The following is a 17,328-nucleotide window of genomic DNA, read 5'->3' as shown; positions in this document are numbered from 1 at the left end:
ATAAAGGAAGTATCCAACTTTTCCTCTGCCCTAGTTCAAGGTTCATCCACACATGGAGGGAAAGAAGGGAAAGGCCCAGGCAGACGAGAGTAAAAAAAGTTTATATATTTATAAATGCCAAATAAATACCAGAGGCCACCCAATGCCCGCTCCCAGACAGGGCTGTCTCCCCCAACCCTAGGCTCCTAGGGTCTGAGGCATCTTGGCCCCAAGCTACAGCCCAAGAGCAGCTGCCAGTCTGGGCTACTGGGGAACTGAGTGGGGATGATCTGTCCAGCCAAGACTCATTACCCCTTGGTGAGGGGCCCCCATAGCCACAGGCCTGTGTCCCCGTATAGGGCCCTATGGGGGTCAGACTCAGGGGGAGAAGGTGGTCATCTCGAGTGAGACCCGCTGCCACAGCTCCTTGGTCTGTTTGCTGCGCTTGAGATTCTGCAGGATGTCGTTGAACTGCATCATACCCATGGGTGTCAGGCAGAAGGCGCTGCGAGCGCTGCGGATGGCATTCACAAAGTCGTCGTAGTCGGCAGGGGTCAGGTGAATCAGGCGGTGGTGGATGTACTGGACGGGGTGAGGAGGATCAGCCACTGAGCACAGGATCAGGCCCCTCCCCCTGCCTGCCCAAGTGTTTCACCCTGCTCCGTACTGCCCAGGTGGTCACCTGCATGTATGCCTGCTGGCAGCGCTGCACCAGCTGGTGGAAGGCCGGGGCACGCAGGTGGTTGTGGGCGTGAGCAGGGCTCAGCCGCTGCAGCGTCTCCATGACGATCTCCTGCAGCACAAACGGGCTCAGCACCCCCTTGGCTGCCCCCACACAGAACTGGTGCACGTAGTTCACTCCTGGGGGGCAGGGGAGGGGCATGAGACGGGGGTGGCCACCTCTGCCCTAGGGACCCAGCTTTACTCTCTCAGCTCTGGCCTGGCAGAGAGCCTCCCTCCACCCCAGGAGCTGAGGTCACCCCCCGCCCCCCGCGCACGCACACATACCCGACCAAGGCCTCAACTCTGAGCAAGAGCTAGGAAGGAGGTCTGGGATAGGAAGGTTGGGGAAGCAGGTGAGGGCGGACAATGGTCCTGGGGAGGGGAGGTGTTACCCAGCTTTGCCGCCAGCCCCAGCAACCATTTGACATCATCAGTGTAGGGAGGGGAGCGAGAGAAGTTGTTGGGGTGATCGTTGTGTGCCCGGCGACCCAGCATCTCCAGTGCCAGCATTCCTGGGAGAAAAAGGTGGGACCATGGAGAGGGTCCATCCCCTACCCCTTACCTCAGCCTATCACCCAGTCCCCCAGTAAACAAACTAAGAGATCGGGTGGGGAAGGGCCACTGAAGAGCCTCTGGCACTGCTGGTCAGGGTGCAGAAAGGGACGTCCTCTCACCGACGCGGTAGGCAGCATGCAGGTGGTGTAGGCTGTGCGGGTTGACAGGCTGGCTGTGGGTCTCCTCCTCGGGTGGTGGAAAACCCCCGCTCACCAGAGGGCTGGGCTGTGTGGTCAGGGCAGGCAGTGAGGCACCCTGGATGGCTGGAAACGTGGAAGCTGGATGGACACTGCTCACTGAGGGTAGGATGAAGGCCATGTAAGGAACTCAGAGCCCAAAGGGGGACCGATTCCCTCCCCACCTCCCCTGCCCAGCGTGCCACCCCTCCATTCACCTGTTCCCTGTCCCCACAACTCACAGGCCACACTGGTGGGCAGTGGGAGCCCTGGCTCTGTGTGGTAGGGATGTACTGTGATGGGTGCCATGGAAGGGACGGGGAAAGACACAGCAGTGGCAGCAAGTGAGGGGGGAGTCACCGAGTAAGGGTACTGAGCCCCTAGGAATGCAGGATGCACACCCTAGAGGTGGGGAGAAGAAAAGGAAGATAACCAAATTGCGTTAGGATGGAGCTCTTTCCCGTTCATCCCAGGCCTGGGCATCCCTGCATTTCTTAGCGTAGTGGGGCTGGTCCCCTGACTCTCAACCCCCTCACCAGGACTCTGGGACAGCCCCATCATCCTCCCGGAGTGCCCTCCTCCAACCCGTGAACCCCCAGTGAGCTCCCCGACATGCCCAGCCTCCCAGAAGAACACTGGTCTCACCTGCGGGTATGCAGAGCTGGCCACTGGGAAGACGGCAGGCCGGGGCATATGAGGCATGGGGTGGGCGGGGTGAGCTGGGTGGGTGAGGTATTGAGGGCTGCAGGGCAGGTGGGGCTGTAGAGCAGTGTAGGGGTGCAGGCCAGGGGAATGACCATGCCCCAGTCCTGGACCTGGATATAAACTGGACCCCACCGAGATGACTGGCACCACTGTGGCTGCTGTCACTGCTGCCGCCGCCACTGTAACCGGCTCAGTCCCTGGGCCCCCCCTGCCCTCAGGCAGCCCCCGCCCAGCCTCCCCAGCTGCCCTGATCCCACTGGCACTACAGCTTGTAGCCCCTTCACGGGCTGTGGATGAGCCACCTGCTGTTTGCTCATATAGCCAGAACCACTGGTGAGCAACCTCAAACAACACTTCGGGGTATACGCCCCCACCCTTAGCCGCCTCTTCCACTGCCATGCAGGCCTTCTCCAACATCAGGTTATCCTGAAAGGGAGGGGCAAAGAGGGTTAAGGATGAAGGGCTTTACTCAGGGACAGTTTTAGATGACAAATGCTGATGTCTTCTTCAGAGTTGGCTGGTTCTGGGGAGGCAGCCAAGGTCAGAGCCAATGTTCAGAGTCAGTGTCAGAGCAGTGAATGCTTCACACAGACAATGAACAAATCTCTGTTGACCAGCAGAAGTCAAGACCCAAGTTGCAGTCCCAGTTCTAACCTAATGTAGCTACTCCCAGCCAAGTTCATCATCTCCCTCAGGCCTTCCCCAAGGACTCCACCCCCAGTGATAATCTCTCTGGTATAGGAACAGTCCCATCCTTAGAGTTGTAAAGGATGTAATGGATGTTAAAGCACGTTACTATGTCAACTGTCACCATGAGAGGACCAATCGCATAGTTCATGAATGCCAGGATTGTGAAATCAAGACCTGGGCCATCAGTTTTTCCCATGCCCAACCTTCCTGCCCAGATGTCCCAAAGCAGGTCCCCAATGGCCTCTAGAAATACCTGCTCCTTGCACTGCACCAGGGCCCGCTGGATCTCATTGGGGTTCAACGCATGGGCATGAGGCAGGCAGCTTAGGGCGAGTTCCGCCGCTGCCCTCACCATGTTGGAGTCTCGTGCCCGTGATGCCCTGTCAGCCAGGGACGCAACCTCAGGGGGCGTCAGGTGCCCATCCCAGCATTCTACCAGTATAGTCAGGGCTGCACTGCCAATCTCCATTGCCTGGCCTTCAGGAAAAGGAGAGAAGAACAGAATGTGGTTAACACAGGCAGTGGGAATGGGAATGGTATCTCTCCTATCGGGTCAGTAACTACAAGGATAAGGCTCTTACCACCATGCATTAATTCCCTTCCCATACCCAAATCAAAAGATACTAGACTTACCTGTAATCCAGGAAACGTGGGAAGAGTAAGTACGTGAGAGCCAGTTGGGAGAAACAAAGTTGTGCAGGCCAAGGGCATAAAGCCCGATCTCAAAGGCGCAAAGGTGCAGGTTGCGGTGAGGACCCTGGTGGCCCCCTGAGGAAGATGGGTGTGTGAAAATGGAAGTGCTGCTGTTGCCCCCTGCCTTGATCAGCACTGTCTTCGCCAGCTCGAAGTAGAAGTGTGCAGCTGCCTCTGACGGCTGATTGGGTACATGGGGGGCATGACTCTCGGGACGGCGGCCCTTGTACCTGAAGGGGCAATGGGGTAGGGACCGGGATTGGGGTTTCTCTGAAATGGGTGTCCAGGGAGGCTGGAAAAAACCAGGGAAGTGAGGACACTGAGGGGGACTGGTTGCATTACCCTAGGGATGTGGCTCTCGGGGTGGGCCAGGGCAGAAGAGAAGGGTATTTATTTCTTCCCACTGACCTGCCAACTTCAACAGTCTTCGCCCGGGCCCCTCCACTGGCACTGGCCCGGCGACTTCCACTGGAGGACGAGGAGCCAAGGGAGTCTGAGGAAGAGCTGCTGATGCTGTCACTGTCCTGTCCTCGACCCCAGGAGGTAGGGGCCCAGCCCCCTCTCAGTGGCCTCCTGCTTAATGTTGGGGAGCTATCCGACGTTGTTTCAGGGGCACTGCTGTCAATGCTGGCCATGCCTAACCCACAAGACAAGTCAGTCTCAGAAATGTGCTCCAGAAGTCAGACTCCAACCTTTAGGAATATCCTTCCCTCCACGTCATCCCATGGGTTGTCGTACCTGTGTGCTTCTTCTTAGGCCGCCCTGGTGAGCCCCAGCCCCGTCCGTTGTAGCCTCCACGGCTGCCAAGTGCCAGGCGGCTGGGGACCTTCCCCTCTGGCCTTGGGGTCAGAGCTGCTTCAGGTGGAAGACCCTCACAGGGGGAATGTGGGGAACTCTCTACATCGGGAAAATAGGACACCGGGATGAGCCTGGGAAAGGGGACCCCAACATGGCTCCAGACCATTCATCCCCCCTGCCCAGTGCCCCCACCTCACCAGGCACATTCTTCTCTGTGAAGCCCTCAGTGGGGCCTGGCCCAGCCCCTGCCACACTCCCTGGCTGAGCAGGCCCTGCAGAGCCTGAGGTCAGAGGCTGCAGGGCCCCTGGGGCAGATGGGCCCCCATGCTTTGAAGGAGACCTCTGGCTGGCTGTGGCCGGGCGGCTGGATGAATAGAATGAACTCAGTGTCTGTGGTTTATGCGTCTGGCTCTCTCGGTCCAAGAGTTTGTCTAAGATCTGAAAGAGAAGCGGTGACAGGAGGACCTTTATCTCCTGTCTTCTATTAACTTTTCTTTCTCCTTGTAGCAGCTTAAAACTTCCTCCTCAGGTAGGCTTTCCTCCACAGGAGAACCTTCTAGAAGAGAGGGGCTGGCTTACATGTCTTGGTATGCCCTGTAACACTGACCACAGGACTGAGTATATTCATATTCAATAAATATTGAAATGAATGAACGACTTTATGCCCTCTTCTCTTCTTCCACCTCAAGCCCAAGCATTCCTATAAGAACCAATGGTCTCTCATGTTCCTGACGAGGTGTTCCAAGATTCCCCCGTTATCTCCTTAAAGAATAGCCCTTTCTCATCATACTGGAAACCCCAAGAAAAGTAAAATGTGCTCTCTTTGCCTGTTAACCCCAGTGCCGCAGCCCCTCACCTTCTTGAGTCTGGCCTGGTCGTCTTTGTAAGTGATCATCAGGGCCAGGGCAAGGTCGCCCTTCTCCCGGCGTGTGCCTTCACACAGCAGTGGGTGCTCTGCCTCACTTACTGTTGTCTTCATGCCTGTGAGAAAAGAGGTGCCCAGGGGGTTGTGAGTGGCCAGAACTCCCAGGACAGGGCTCCCAGCCACCAGCGTGTGAAGTAAGGGGTTCAACTGTATTCCCTGTGGAAGGTGCCCACTGCCTAAACTGGTCTGCTATCTGAGACTTTCATAGTTTGGCCCCTCTACTGTCCTGATACATCCATCACTTCAGGGAAGCTGGGCTCCTCACTCTCACGAAGACTTAACTGCCCCTGTGTCTTCATTCAGTGTTTTGTCCACCTACCTGGAACTTAACGGATCCTTTAACACATCCCACACTCTATCCCCTTCCTAGAGCTTTACCCTAGAGTTCGATTTTGCTGTCCTTGTAACACCCAATGTTCATAGCACACGTTTTTGCCCTAAATTCTTGACAGTCTTGTAGGCCCTACATCTTACGCTAGCTTTCCCCTTTCCACAGAGGGCCCATGTCTCAACGCCCTTCAAGACCTGGGCCAGGCTTAGCTCACACATGGGCTCAAGACACTGACAGACTCACCCAAGGCAGCAACTGCTGCTTCAAATCCCAGCTCCTCATCCCCGGGCATCTCGTTGTTCCAGTTGCGACTTGGGGGTCGGGAACCCGTGGGAGAAACCACTGGATAAAAGTTGGGGTAAGTTACATAGAAGTAACATGGGACAGAATAAAAGGGAAGAAACCCAAGATGTTCATCATTCTAGATCCTTCTAAGAAGCTGTCCGATGTGTCTTAAAGGGAGCTCAAAGCCTTGGGGCTCTTGGTTTCTCTTTAGAGAAAGCTACCCTGCCCCAGTTCCCCACTTTCTGTTGAGTCAGGCATCATACCTGGAGCACAGAGCACATCAAAGATGAAACTGGCCAACATGAGAGGCAAAACTGGCCGATAATCACAGAGCGTCCCCTCACGAAGCTCCTCTGCCCGGCAGCGCACCGTACTCATCTCACTTGGACCCAGAGGGATCTTCTTGAGCAGAGTGGCCACCTCAGACTCCTGATAGGCCAGCTTCACCTGAGGGCACAGGGAGGAGCTCAGACCGCTAATACCTGATGGACATCAAGGTGCAAGGCTCTAAGGAGATGGCAGCACATGGTCCAGAGAGAACCTCTGACCTCCAAGGCCTTGGTAGAAGCTGGGGGCCGCTGGAGCTCCAAGGCAAACATGCCCACTCGGAAGGCCAGGTTGTGGTGCTCTGGACGCTCACTTAGCACTGTCAATAGGAAAGCTGCCTTGGTCAGTGTGTTCGTAGCCACCCAGGTCTGGCGGCTTGTAGATACCTTATTCTTCTTGCCCTAGTGAGGGAAGCACAAGGAGGCAGGCAGATGAGTCTGACTCACCTTGGTGGAAGAAGAAGGAGACTCTCACCTGGGGGTGTGGGGGAGGGTTGGGGGTGATGCAGAGGGAAGGGTAAGGGGTCTCACCTTGGCAGGGGGCGGCTCTACCTTGAGGTCAGGTGGGTTGGCTAGCAGGTCCTGGGCAAGTTCCACGGTGAGGCGGGAGGCCTCACTGCTGTAGCCATGCGCATGCAAGGCCTCAGCACAGGCAAACAATATCTGGATAAAGGACATGGGCACCAGACGTGTTGAAGCCCTAATGCTCCCAAGGGGCAGGACACCACACTCACTCAGGCAGCACATCTCCCGTGAACACCGACTATCCACTGGGCCCTGTGCCAGTCCCACCAGAAACTCACAGCCAGTTAGAGACACAGACACATACACAGGTGTGCAGCCAGCCACTACTGGGAAAGGTCCAGAGGGGAGCAGATGGGGGGATGCCTCGCTGGGACCTGGGGCAGTCTCAGAGAAGACCTTCCAAAGGATGGGATCTCTAAGATCTCTGAGGCATGAAGAAGGAACAGGGGCTAACCAGATGAGGGAAAAACAGTCCAGACAGACCGATCCATGCACAAGTACGGATATAGGAGAGTATGGCAAGATATGGGAATGGCTCAACTGAGTATAGTACAACAGTAGCTAGATGAAGCTGGAGAGGCAGGCAAAGATCACAAGTGGAGCCTTGCAGGCCATGCCGAGGACCTTCATTTCCACCCTAAGGGCGGTGGGAAACCACTGAAGAGTTAAAGTAGCAGAATGACACAACCAAACATTCTAGGAAAATCAGCAGACAGAGAAGAGAATGGACTGTAGGCAGCGAGGCCAGTGAGGAGCCTGCTACAGGATTCTAACCATCGCACAACAGTCCTCTAACTCCCAGAGGCTGATGGTACCTCTCCCAGCTATGGCCATGGGGCACCCTCCGAGTCCTGTCCAAGTCCCCTCACCTCCATGCGGCTCTCCTGCTCCAGCGGCTTCAGTCCAGCAAACAGGTCGTGCTCCTCCCCAGCCCCACCCTCGGCCTTCTCTTCCTCGCCCCCAGCCCCGTCCTGGGCATTCAGATAGTATGCCTGGTAGTCGTCATCCTCCTCGCCAACCACAGGGGCTGCCTCTTTGGTTTTAGGGAGTCCATTGCCACTCTCATCTGTGGAAGGGAGGTCGTCCCGGGTACAGAGCTCCCTGGGCAACAGGCCAGGGGGGCCAGCAGAGGCTGTGGGAGGCTCAGGCCCTTCTGAGAAGTACACGCCACCATCTTCTTCGTAAGTATCTGGAGGTTCAGGAAGGAAGGTAGAAGGGCCTCGCGAGCCACCAGGGTGGGGGCAAGGTGGCGGGCTCTCAGGGAATCCACCGAAGGTGCTGGCCTCTGCACCCAGGGCCAGGCTGCTGTCGTCCAGGCTCATCTCAGCCAGATCCGGCTCCAGGGAGCTGTCCTCACTGCTCAGCCGGCGCTTGCTCCCGCTGCCCACTGAGCCCTTGCCCCCACAGCCAGCCCCACCCAGCGTTTTGGCTTTGCCCCCACCTGGACCCATCTTATGCAGTGCCTTATCTCCCCCCTCAGCCGAGAGGCGGCGGGGACCCCGCTGTGACGCAGGGACACCCTCACCCAATCCCTTGCGTTTGGCCCCCGGCTCCTTGGGCCGCACAGCTGGCTCGGCAGGAAGAGGCCGGGGCCGCTCCCGGGATTCTTCCAGGCCCCCATTGCGTGAGGCGCCTGGCCGAGGGGGCAGGGCTCGGGCCCAGCACAGGGCCAGCTTCCGGTCAGTGGCGCTGTAGGTGACACCGGGCAGTGGGTAGGCCTCTTCCCAGTTGAAGTAGCAGGCCTCCACCGCCGGCCGGAAGCCAGGGAAGAGCCGCTCCAGGGTCTTCTTGTGCTGTCCCCGCTTCACGTTCTCAATCACCTTCAGCTGCCACTGGCGCAGCTGCACACACAGTTCCCGGCGGCTGGGGGAACAAAGAGGGGGCACGCTGCTGGGAGGTGTGGGCGGCTACACTCTGTACCAAGGAGGGAGGGGTGCAGAGGGGGCGATGACGAACCCCAAAAGTGGGTTACAGGGAAGGACCCTGGGAAGCACTTCTTGAGCCAGCCCCACAGACATCACTTGAACACTCAGGGATTTGGGAGAGTGGGCTACTTACGGAAGGGCCTTCCAGGAAAAGGACTCATAAATCACTGGAAACCTAATGCTCAGCACCTCCCATCTCCCCAGGACTAGAAGAGTGGTAAGTGTGTGTGCATGAGGAGATGAAGGCTGGGTCATCCAGGGCTGGGCTGCCTCCGGACCGTGGTGAGCCTTGGGGGAGACTCACCGCTGGGGGCTGAGTGCGGGGTCCAGCACGGCCAGTCTCCACAACGTGACCATCTCATCACACATGCTGGCGCAGGCATGGGCCGCCACCTCGGACTGCCCATTGCTCCGGCCTGTGTGCCCACTGGCGCTGCTGTGAGAGGCTGAGGTGCGCACGCTGTACCACCAGCCTGTTATCTGGAAACAAAGAGGGCTCTGAGATGAACCTACTAAGTCAGAGAAAGACAGAGTAGCCCGCTCCAGTGTCCCTGTCAGCAAGAAGGGGGTGCGGCTGAGAAAGGGAGAGGATGAACCAGCATGGGGTTACCTGGCTCTGGGAGAACTACCTGCTCATAGGTGAGGCACTGGTCAGTGAGGATTTCCAACAAGGGGGCAGCATTACTGTCCCTTCGCTTGAACATCTCCCGCACGATGCTAAGCAAGTTCCAGACGCCCTCTGGCTCACGGCCCCTCAGAGGGCGCAGCAGACATGCCCATTCGGCGGCGGCCGGAGGCTCCGTGGAAGACAGATACATGGAGTTCACATCACTGTGAAAGTCGCAGAGTGGAAAATGATGACCCTAAGATGGGGCTGAATAAAGCAGGTGAAAGAGCAACACGACTTTGACACAAAAGGGTTCAAAACACAAAGTACAGGGGAAAAGTATGACCCTGACAAAAATTCTTAATCGCTCTCTGCCTCAGTTTCCCAGTTGCTGAAAGGAAGAAAAGTAACGCATGCTCTACCTGAGGACAGACCACTCTGTGACTACTTAAAATTCTCACCACCCACTGATTGCACAAGTAACGTCTCCTCTGCACCAGGCAGGGAACCGACACAGGGAATGGAGGTGGGGGAGGCGGGCCCTGACGAAACAAACGACCTGTCCACAGCCTGGAGGAAGTGCCCCTTCCACCACAGACACGGCACGAAGAGACCCAGTTTACCTGAACACCACAGGGGAGGGGCCGCAGAACTTGTGCAGTGTCTTCTTGATGTTGTCGGTGAGCGTCGACTCGTCCAAATACCACGTACTCTGATCGGAGGCGGAGGGCCCTGCTGTGGGGTCTGGGGGTAACAAGCAGTCAGTCACCTGGAGGCAGGGGCTTGGATCTGCCTTGGTAAGTGGCGCTCTGCATCCCCAGCTTGCTTGCTTCCTGCTACCCTTCTTCCTCACCACACTCACCCGGGGCTCCACACACTGTATTGATGGCTGTTGACTGGGAGGAGAGGAGTTCATCCAGGAGACGTTGGGCTGTGGGGAGGATCTGACCAGAGAAAGGGACACAAAGGCAGAAGTGACCTGAGGAGGCCAGGGCCTCACAGGAAGGCTGATACGCAGCCCTAGAGCTGGTTGGAGAAGGGCGTGCCAACCTCCCTCACCTGCTGTGGGAGCTCACTGATGAGGTACTGAGCAAATTTTTGCAGTTGGTCCCTCTGCAGCCGAGACAGGGACTCTGACACGGGGGCCCGCAGGCAGACTGCAGAAGCCTGAAGGGAGCACCGAGAGAAGTCAAACAATCTGAGGAAAGACTTGCCGACACCGGAGCTGGGGACAGAGAGGCAGAGTCCAGGAGGCAAAGGGGTTCACACTGTGGCCAGGGATGCAGCAGAGAAGGAGGGGATGGAGTGGAGGATAGGGCCAGGATAAATGGGGAGGGCCTCACGTTGTGGATGCGGAAGAGGCAGAGGGCCACGACATGGGTGCACCATTTGGCCCCAGCACCACAGGTGCAGCTGCAGGAAGTGACTCGGCAGCGGTCAAACATCACAGCCACGTTGTAGGCTCCTTTGGGGGGGACCATCTGAGGCGGCACCACTGTAGCACTCAGGTGGAACCCTGGGAAGAAACGTGGGTATGGCCAGGGAGGGCCGCCAAGACGCAGGCATCTGCGTTTGAACCTGTGGTCATTTAGACAACCTGCTCCAGCTTCTTGCAGTAGTTCCTGAATTCTTAACACAGGGAAAGGGAGGAGCCAGAAGTACCACAAGGCAGGACAGGACCCATACCTATCTGCAGAGGGTCCTTCACAGCCCTCATGCGGAACAGCTGATCCCCTCGCTGGAACTCATCTGCACTGCCGTTGGCCAGGCAGGAATAGAGTCTGTGAGTGAAGAAGAGGACATGGCCATGTGTATCAAATACCCTACAGACCCTGTCAGAGACTGCCCTGCCCTGGGCACTCTCCCCAGTGTTACACCTTCTTGGGGAAAGTCCCAGGTACTCCCTGCCCCTGCTGTCTTTTTACCACAGCCCCAAGCACAGCATCTCCTCTGCTCCTTGGGAAGCCTGGCACACAGGCGCAACTTCAGGGCCCCACCCCTCCACCGTCAGGCCTTTAGACTCACCGAATATCCTCTTCATTTTCAGGGAAGCTCCAAAAAGCAATGCGCAGTTGTAGCTGCTCAGGCACTGGGGGGTAAACTTTCTCCACCACTTCAAATGGGATATGAAATGCCACCTGCTTTGCTGACAGCTCCACCAGTGGGATCACCAGTCCATCTACGGAAACAAAGGTCAAGGTGAGGAGAAAGAGGAAGGGCAATGCAAAGGGCCATGATTATTCAGCACCAATGCCAGTCTACATCTTGGGGTCCCCCACTTTCACTATGAAAGGAGGACATCTGGATGAAAAACCAAGGGACCCCCTCTGTCAGGATACATTAATCCTTAAGACTCTATCTGAGGAAAGGGAGCTAAACAAACCCCGGGCAACAGCCTACTGGAAGATGCCTGGGATGTCCCAGAAACTCCTGGCCAAACAGGTGTGTTCCAGGGTCCCTGAAAGTAAGGAGTCTCACTTGGCTTGGCATCTAGTTTGCCATACACCTGGCACTTTAGATTCATATTGCACTATTAATATATCTCACAGTCATTCTCTTCTCTAATTGCTTTTTTTTTTAACTATCCTTCTTCTCTAAATGACTCCGTGCCTCCACCTAAGGAGGAAAGGCAGTCTAGAACCCAGAAGAGTTTAAGAGAGGAGCCTCCGGAAGCAAGCGAGTCTGCCCTTTCTTTGGCACTTGAACCCTGGCTTTCCACAACAAATGCCCTGGAGTGGGGGATTGGGAAGGGGGTTAGGTTATCCTAAGGTAATCTGACTGCTGCTCCTGGAATCACCTGGAGTTGAATGTAGTTACCATTCAAAGTATAACACATTGTTTTAATCAAAAAGATACAAAAAATTGCATATTTCACCAAACTGATGGATTAAAACACATATTAGAAAATGATGGAGCTGAAAGGAACTTTTCTAAATAAGTTAGTTTCCTTTGGTTCTTCCAGTCAGTGACCGAAAAAGGGTCGGGTTGGGAAGGGGTGGAAATGACGTGTTTTCCTAGATTTTAACCTGTTCAAGAAGATACCAATATGTTGAAAACTTTTTTTTAAAACTGGAGTATAGTTGACTTATGTTAAAAATCTTCACCATCTTCAGTTATTTCCCTGAATGAGGGAGCTCTAAGCCCCAAGACTACCCACACATGCAAATATGAAAGAAGCAGAGCGGCCACAGAAGACCCACAGCGAAACTGCCGCCGTGCACGTGCGTGTGTGGGTGTGTGTGTGTGTGTGTACAGGGCATATGGTATCTAAGTGAAGATAAATATTATCACTTCTAAGTGGTGACACATGTAAGTTACTCTCTTTCCCTAAGGAGTGCTGGAAATCTCTGCAGGACAGTTTGAAAAACAGGACCTTAGAATGTCCACAGTAGAATCACAAATTAAACCCCTCAACTGGTGAAAAAAGTCCACTTCCAATGAAGCCCAGGAAAAAACTGTGCCTTGAGGAAGGCAAAGAAAGAATGTCCTGAGTCCTGAGCCTGCAGGACTTCTGCTATCACGACTCTCCTCTTCCATCCTCTTTAATAAAAACAAATCCTTCACAGCATTAATCAGTTAACTCACTGAAAGACCCAAGGATGGAAGAAACTCAAGTGAAAACAATGTTTCATGAGACTCTGGAAACAAGTATCTACACTCCTCCCCAGGCTCCAGGTGACGGAAATCTAAGGTTTTAATACATTGGTCCCAGCCATGGTTTCTGACTGGTATTCAATTCGGCCAGGAACCAAGCCTCTGATCTAAACCTATGTGACATCTGCTCTCACCAGCCAGTTCACCTCCACTTTCCTCTGGATGGAATCCCTTCTTGGTGCAGCTGGGATGAGAGATCATCACCTTGAAAAGCAGCTCCAAGTGCACTTTGCAATGGGGTGACACCTCAAGTGGTCACTTCTTCACAATCGGCCCCCTACTCATATTCATTTCTATTCTCTGCCCTGCCTCAGGCTGAACTGGATAAGTACTCCCAGGTCAAAGTGGGAATTCCCTTTTACCCCATCTCTAAGGCCAACGAACGACAAAAGATCTACTTTCTGTTGTTAATCCTATCCAACTCAGGATTCCCCAGTCATCACTCCAACACACACACACACACGCAGGTGTGGAGAAGACAGCCCCAGGAAGACCGGAAAAGCGCGCGCGCACACACACACACACGCAGGTGTGGAGAAGGCAGCCCCAGGAAGACAGGAAAAGCGAGTCCTGAAGTCCGTTCTAAGCTTGGGACAGCTCCCCGTCCGGGACAGCTCCCGGTTAGGGACAGCTCTAGAGAAAGGCCGGAGCACGGCCAGCCCACTCTCTCACCTCGCATTCTGGTACCGCCACTGCCACCTCCGCCACCGCCGCCAGTGGGGGAATTGGGCCCCGCTGACTGTTTGCGCCATCCCCGCCAGTTCTGGCAGAGGCTCTCAGCCTCAGAGATGAAGGAACAGAGCGAATCCTCCTCAAAGCGGTCCGAATCCTCGAAAGAGAAGCGCTCTCCGTCCTCCCACTCGGCGAACATCAGCTCCATGGGGCCCGCACCCCCTGGAGCCGGGTCCCCCCCCGCGGATCCGGGGCCTGGGCCGCCGGCCGGGGACTGTGGGGACGCCCGGGGCCTGAGGGGCGAGCCGGGGCTGGGGGTGGCCGGGGCGCTCAGGGCGGCCGTGCCGGACGAGGATCTCAGGCCTGGGAGAGATATGGGACGGGGCCTTGCCCAACTGCTAGGTGTGAACAGGGATCGCAGCCAGACTCGGAGACTCAGGGCCCGGACGAAGCGCTCGGCAGCCGGGGCCTCTTAGAGGCTGCGGCGCCGCCTCCCCCATCAGCTGATCTGAACTTCCGGCCGCGCCGGCCACCACCACTTCCGCCCTCACGCGCCCAGGAACACGACCCGGTGCGCGCGGACAGAAGGGAGCCGTTTAAATGCTACTTTTATTTTCTTTCTGGAGCTCACCCCCAGTACCGTTAAGAGAAAGCCAACCCCCCAAAAGTATACGAAATGACTGTAGATCCCAGCAATAAGTCGGCGCCCGTAACACTCCCAAGGAATAAACAGCCGCCACGCATGTCGGGAATTGTAGGCTGTCAAGAGACAAACACAGGAACCATTGGGTGGGGTTATTGTCCTAACTCTGGATAGGCCCAGGGCCCCACCACCTTCTGGGAATTGTAGTTCAGAAGCCTGCATTCCAGAAGACTTTTTATGGGGCCTAATTGGCGAAGCACCAGGAAAAGAAGGCATTTGATTTCGGGAGGTGGTAGTACTGTTGTCAGTGGGGCCTTTGAGTCTAGATGTTCCTAACCTTTTCTATGTGTGTGCCATAGCAACCTGGTGAAGACCCGGGACCGCCCCCCCCCCCGCCCCCCCCCACCCCGCCACCGGCCCCCGCAATAGTATTTTTTTAAGTATTTATTTATATATTTTTGGCCACATGTGGAATCTTAGTTTCCTGAACAGGGATTGAACCTGTGCCCCCTGCACTGGATGCAGAGTATTAATCACTGGACCACCTGGGAGGTCCCTCAGATTGTTTATAAATAGACTAAATCAAAGAATTATAAAGAAAATATTTTATGTTGATATACAATTATCAAAATATTAATAAATTTAGTTCAGTTCAGTCGCTTAGTCGTGTCTGACTCTTTGCCACCCCACGGACAGCAGCACGCCAGGCTTCCCTGTGATGAGTATAAATATTGAGACATCTGTAACAAACTGTAAGGTATAAAATATTGTGGTTTCATATAGGTATTGCTAATAATAGTGTTGTTTCCCAGTGCTAACTGAAATACTCAATTTCAGTTGTGGTTAAAGATAACTTTTTCTGTTCTCATCCATATTCACAGACCTCTTACTGGGAGTCTATTGACCAAAGGTTAAGAACTTCAAGGCTAGTCCACAGTACCTAAGCACGGAACTTCTTCCTAACAGCCTCAGCCGGCGGAATAGGCAGTTGTCCAGTACTCCATCAGTGGGATATGTGGTGGTATGGGGTATGTGCTTCAAGGAGGCATGGCCCCTTCATTTATCTTAATAATTATCCCACTGGAGCTTTAAAACCCCCGCTGATCCCTTTGTACATTTAACGGGGATATTATGTGCTGTAAAGTACATAAAAAAGTTAACTCAGTTATGTCTAAAAGGGCAGGCTATAGAATATCAAGAGGTCACAAAAGCAGATAATGACACTACTGAACAGGTAATACATAAAGATGATAATTGCCAATTAAGTCTTAGTCTCACCACTTGGGGGAGTCCCATGACCAGATCTCTGGAGAATGGAGATAATCAACTCTATTTGATTAATCTTTATTTCCATGTGGAGATAAGAAACTAGGATTGTCAGATCTTTTGATTTTTTTTTTTTTTTTTTTAAGGGAAGCGAAAAAGTGGACTTTTTATGACAGTTTCTATTGTGGTCAGCTAATTTAAATTTTACCTGTGTGGGCCAAATAAAATTCATCTGCAGTAACTGTGGGTTATTAATTTGTGAGCCTGATTATTCCAGCAGCACCTTACAGAGGCTATGCACAAAAATAGGTCGTCTCTAAATATACTTACAGATGATGGCAAAAAACTGCACATACGGATAACAACCTTAACGCATCCTAAGGCAAGGGCACTAAATGGTATAAAGGACCTCAACTGCAGGACAACATAAAGGTTTTTGTCCTGCTCCTGGTGCAAATCAGGGAGCAAACACCTTTCAGAATGTAGGGGAGGACGCAAGGTTCAACTACGGTGGGAGTACCTAATCCACGACAAAAGGCCAAGTTCTCTTCAGAAAATTTTATTTCAAAATAAAGCAAAATTTCCACCCACATAATGTTTCCAAAGGGTAAAAAAAAAAAAAAAAGACAAAAAAAGACAGTGTTTTGCCTCTTTCTACTCTTCAAAGAGAGCATGGCAGTGCAAATATCTCTAAAATGCCTCTGTTTAATTCTCAGAAGCTAAGTCCAGTCATTGAAAATGCTCCTCCATTTTCAGCTGAGGTGAGGCTTGTTAGGAAACCTCTGTAACAGCTTATTCAACTTCCTGGGAGGTAAACTCCCCAACTCTCCCAGATCCTCCTGGATTGATCTCATTTTTCGGGCTGCCTGAAAACACAGAACAAAAATTAAAATGACAGCTCTTAAGTTGGCCCTGACCTAAGCTAATAGTTCTCACACAACCCAAATTACGCTAAGGTGTTACAGCCTGGAGATCTGTGTCATCTTCCCAGTTCCCTTTCATTCATAGGACTTGGGATCCACGAATGATTGTAAAATCTAAATTATACAATTTAGTATACAATTCCCAGTCGGCAATTTAGTCTGGAAACTAAACAATCTGTCCTTTACTGTCTCTAGTTTAAACAATAATGTCTATTTGAAAAGCAATTTAAACTTTAAAAAGTGGCTTTCCCATGCATGTCTTCACTTGATAAAAAAAAATTCTATAAAACGAATATTAATTATTAACCTCATTTTGCACCCGGTAAAGCTGAAAGCAATGAAACAAATCTCTCAGCATCACAGCGATTTCAAAACAGTAACCTTTCCCACTCTGGCGTGATCAAGTAGCTTCCAAAAATCTCCTCTCCCTTTCAGAATGAAGCAAGAGCAGAAAGAACCACTACTGTATGCCCCCTATTTTCCTCTCAAAAGGGCACCCCAGAAGCCTCCTGTCACCTCAGCCCTCGAAGCACAATCGAAGAAGTCGCGGATCTCTTTTTTGCACGCTTCGTCGCGGAATTCATTCTGCTTCCAGCAAGCCATCATTATCGACATCTCCGTGATACAGGTCGCCTCTGGAGGAGCAGAACGGGAGGATCCTCAGTCACAAAGAAACCCTTACTTTCCGACCCTCCCACCCAGTAGCCTTCGGCACTATTCCAGCTTCCGCTCTGGGGCCTCCAAGGCTGAGGACTCACCGCCCTTCTCCCGGCGCCGTTCCCCCACATGGTTAGCTAGGATGAGAGGCTTATTGGGCTTCAGTATAGGCTTCCGCGGATTCCCAAGCCGTGCTAGCCGACCCCGGAGGCTTGGCGTCGCCATTGCGCACGGAGCTCCCGGCAGGCTCTGCGGCGCCGTGCGTGACCC

General features: G+C 53.8%; 2 protein-coding genes across 5 annotated transcripts; both read right to left on the bottom strand.

Annotated features, from left to right (window-relative positions):
* Positions 1–82: 82 nt before the first annotated feature.
* ZSWIM8 (zinc finger SWIM-type containing 8) lies at positions 83–14,085 on the bottom strand. Of its 4 annotated transcripts, none has more exons than XM_019953733.2 (26): positions 13,570–14,085; positions 11,269–11,422; positions 10,930–11,024; positions 10,587–10,759; positions 10,303–10,410; positions 10,106–10,187; positions 9,867–9,987; positions 9,266–9,467; positions 8,941–9,116; positions 7,581–8,574; positions 6,718–6,849; positions 6,409–6,588; positions 6,124–6,307; positions 5,819–5,917; positions 5,176–5,300; positions 4,517–4,757; positions 4,260–4,418; positions 3,930–4,158; positions 3,462–3,751; positions 3,082–3,305; positions 2,079–2,564; positions 1,652–1,835; positions 1,377–1,553; positions 1,095–1,214; positions 662–840; positions 83–561 (listed from the first exon to the last, which is right to left on the bottom strand). In XM_019953733.2, exons 1-26 carry the CDS (start codon positions 13,775–13,777, stop codon positions 358–360), a joined length of 5,526 nt encoding a protein of 1,841 aa, XP_019809292.1. In that variant the 5' UTR covers positions 13,778–14,085; the 3' UTR covers positions 83–357. The 4 variants fall into 4 exon arrangements, with proteins under 4 accessions (XP_019809292.1, XP_070638116.1, XP_019809294.1 ...); XM_070782015.1 differs by having other exon boundaries at positions 662–772; XM_019953735.2 differs by having other exon boundaries at positions 662–772; positions 1,676–1,835.
* A 1,936-nt stretch (positions 14,086–16,021) lies between these two features.
* Positions 16,022–17,326, bottom strand: CHCHD1 (coiled-coil-helix-coiled-coil-helix domain containing 1). Its single transcript, XM_019953973.2, has 3 exons — positions 17,160–17,326; positions 16,918–17,036; positions 16,022–16,344 (listed from the first exon to the last, which is right to left on the bottom strand). The coding sequence occupies exons 1-3, from the start codon at positions 17,281–17,283 to the stop codon at positions 16,231–16,233; spliced, it is 357 nt and encodes a 118-aa protein (XP_019809532.1). The 5' UTR covers positions 17,284–17,326; the 3' UTR covers positions 16,022–16,230.
* Positions 17,327–17,328: the final 2 nt, after the last annotated feature.

Source organism: Bos indicus, chromosome 28, assembly GCF_029378745.1.
Source record: "Bos indicus isolate NIAB-ARS_2022 breed Sahiwal x Tharparkar chromosome 28, NIAB-ARS_B.indTharparkar_mat_pri_1.0, whole genome shotgun sequence".
Lineage (NCBI taxonomy): Eukaryota > Metazoa > Chordata > Mammalia > Artiodactyla > Bovidae > Bos > Bos indicus.
The sequence above is the reverse complement of the archived record's forward strand: the minus strand, read 5'-3'. Positions and strand labels throughout refer to the sequence as shown.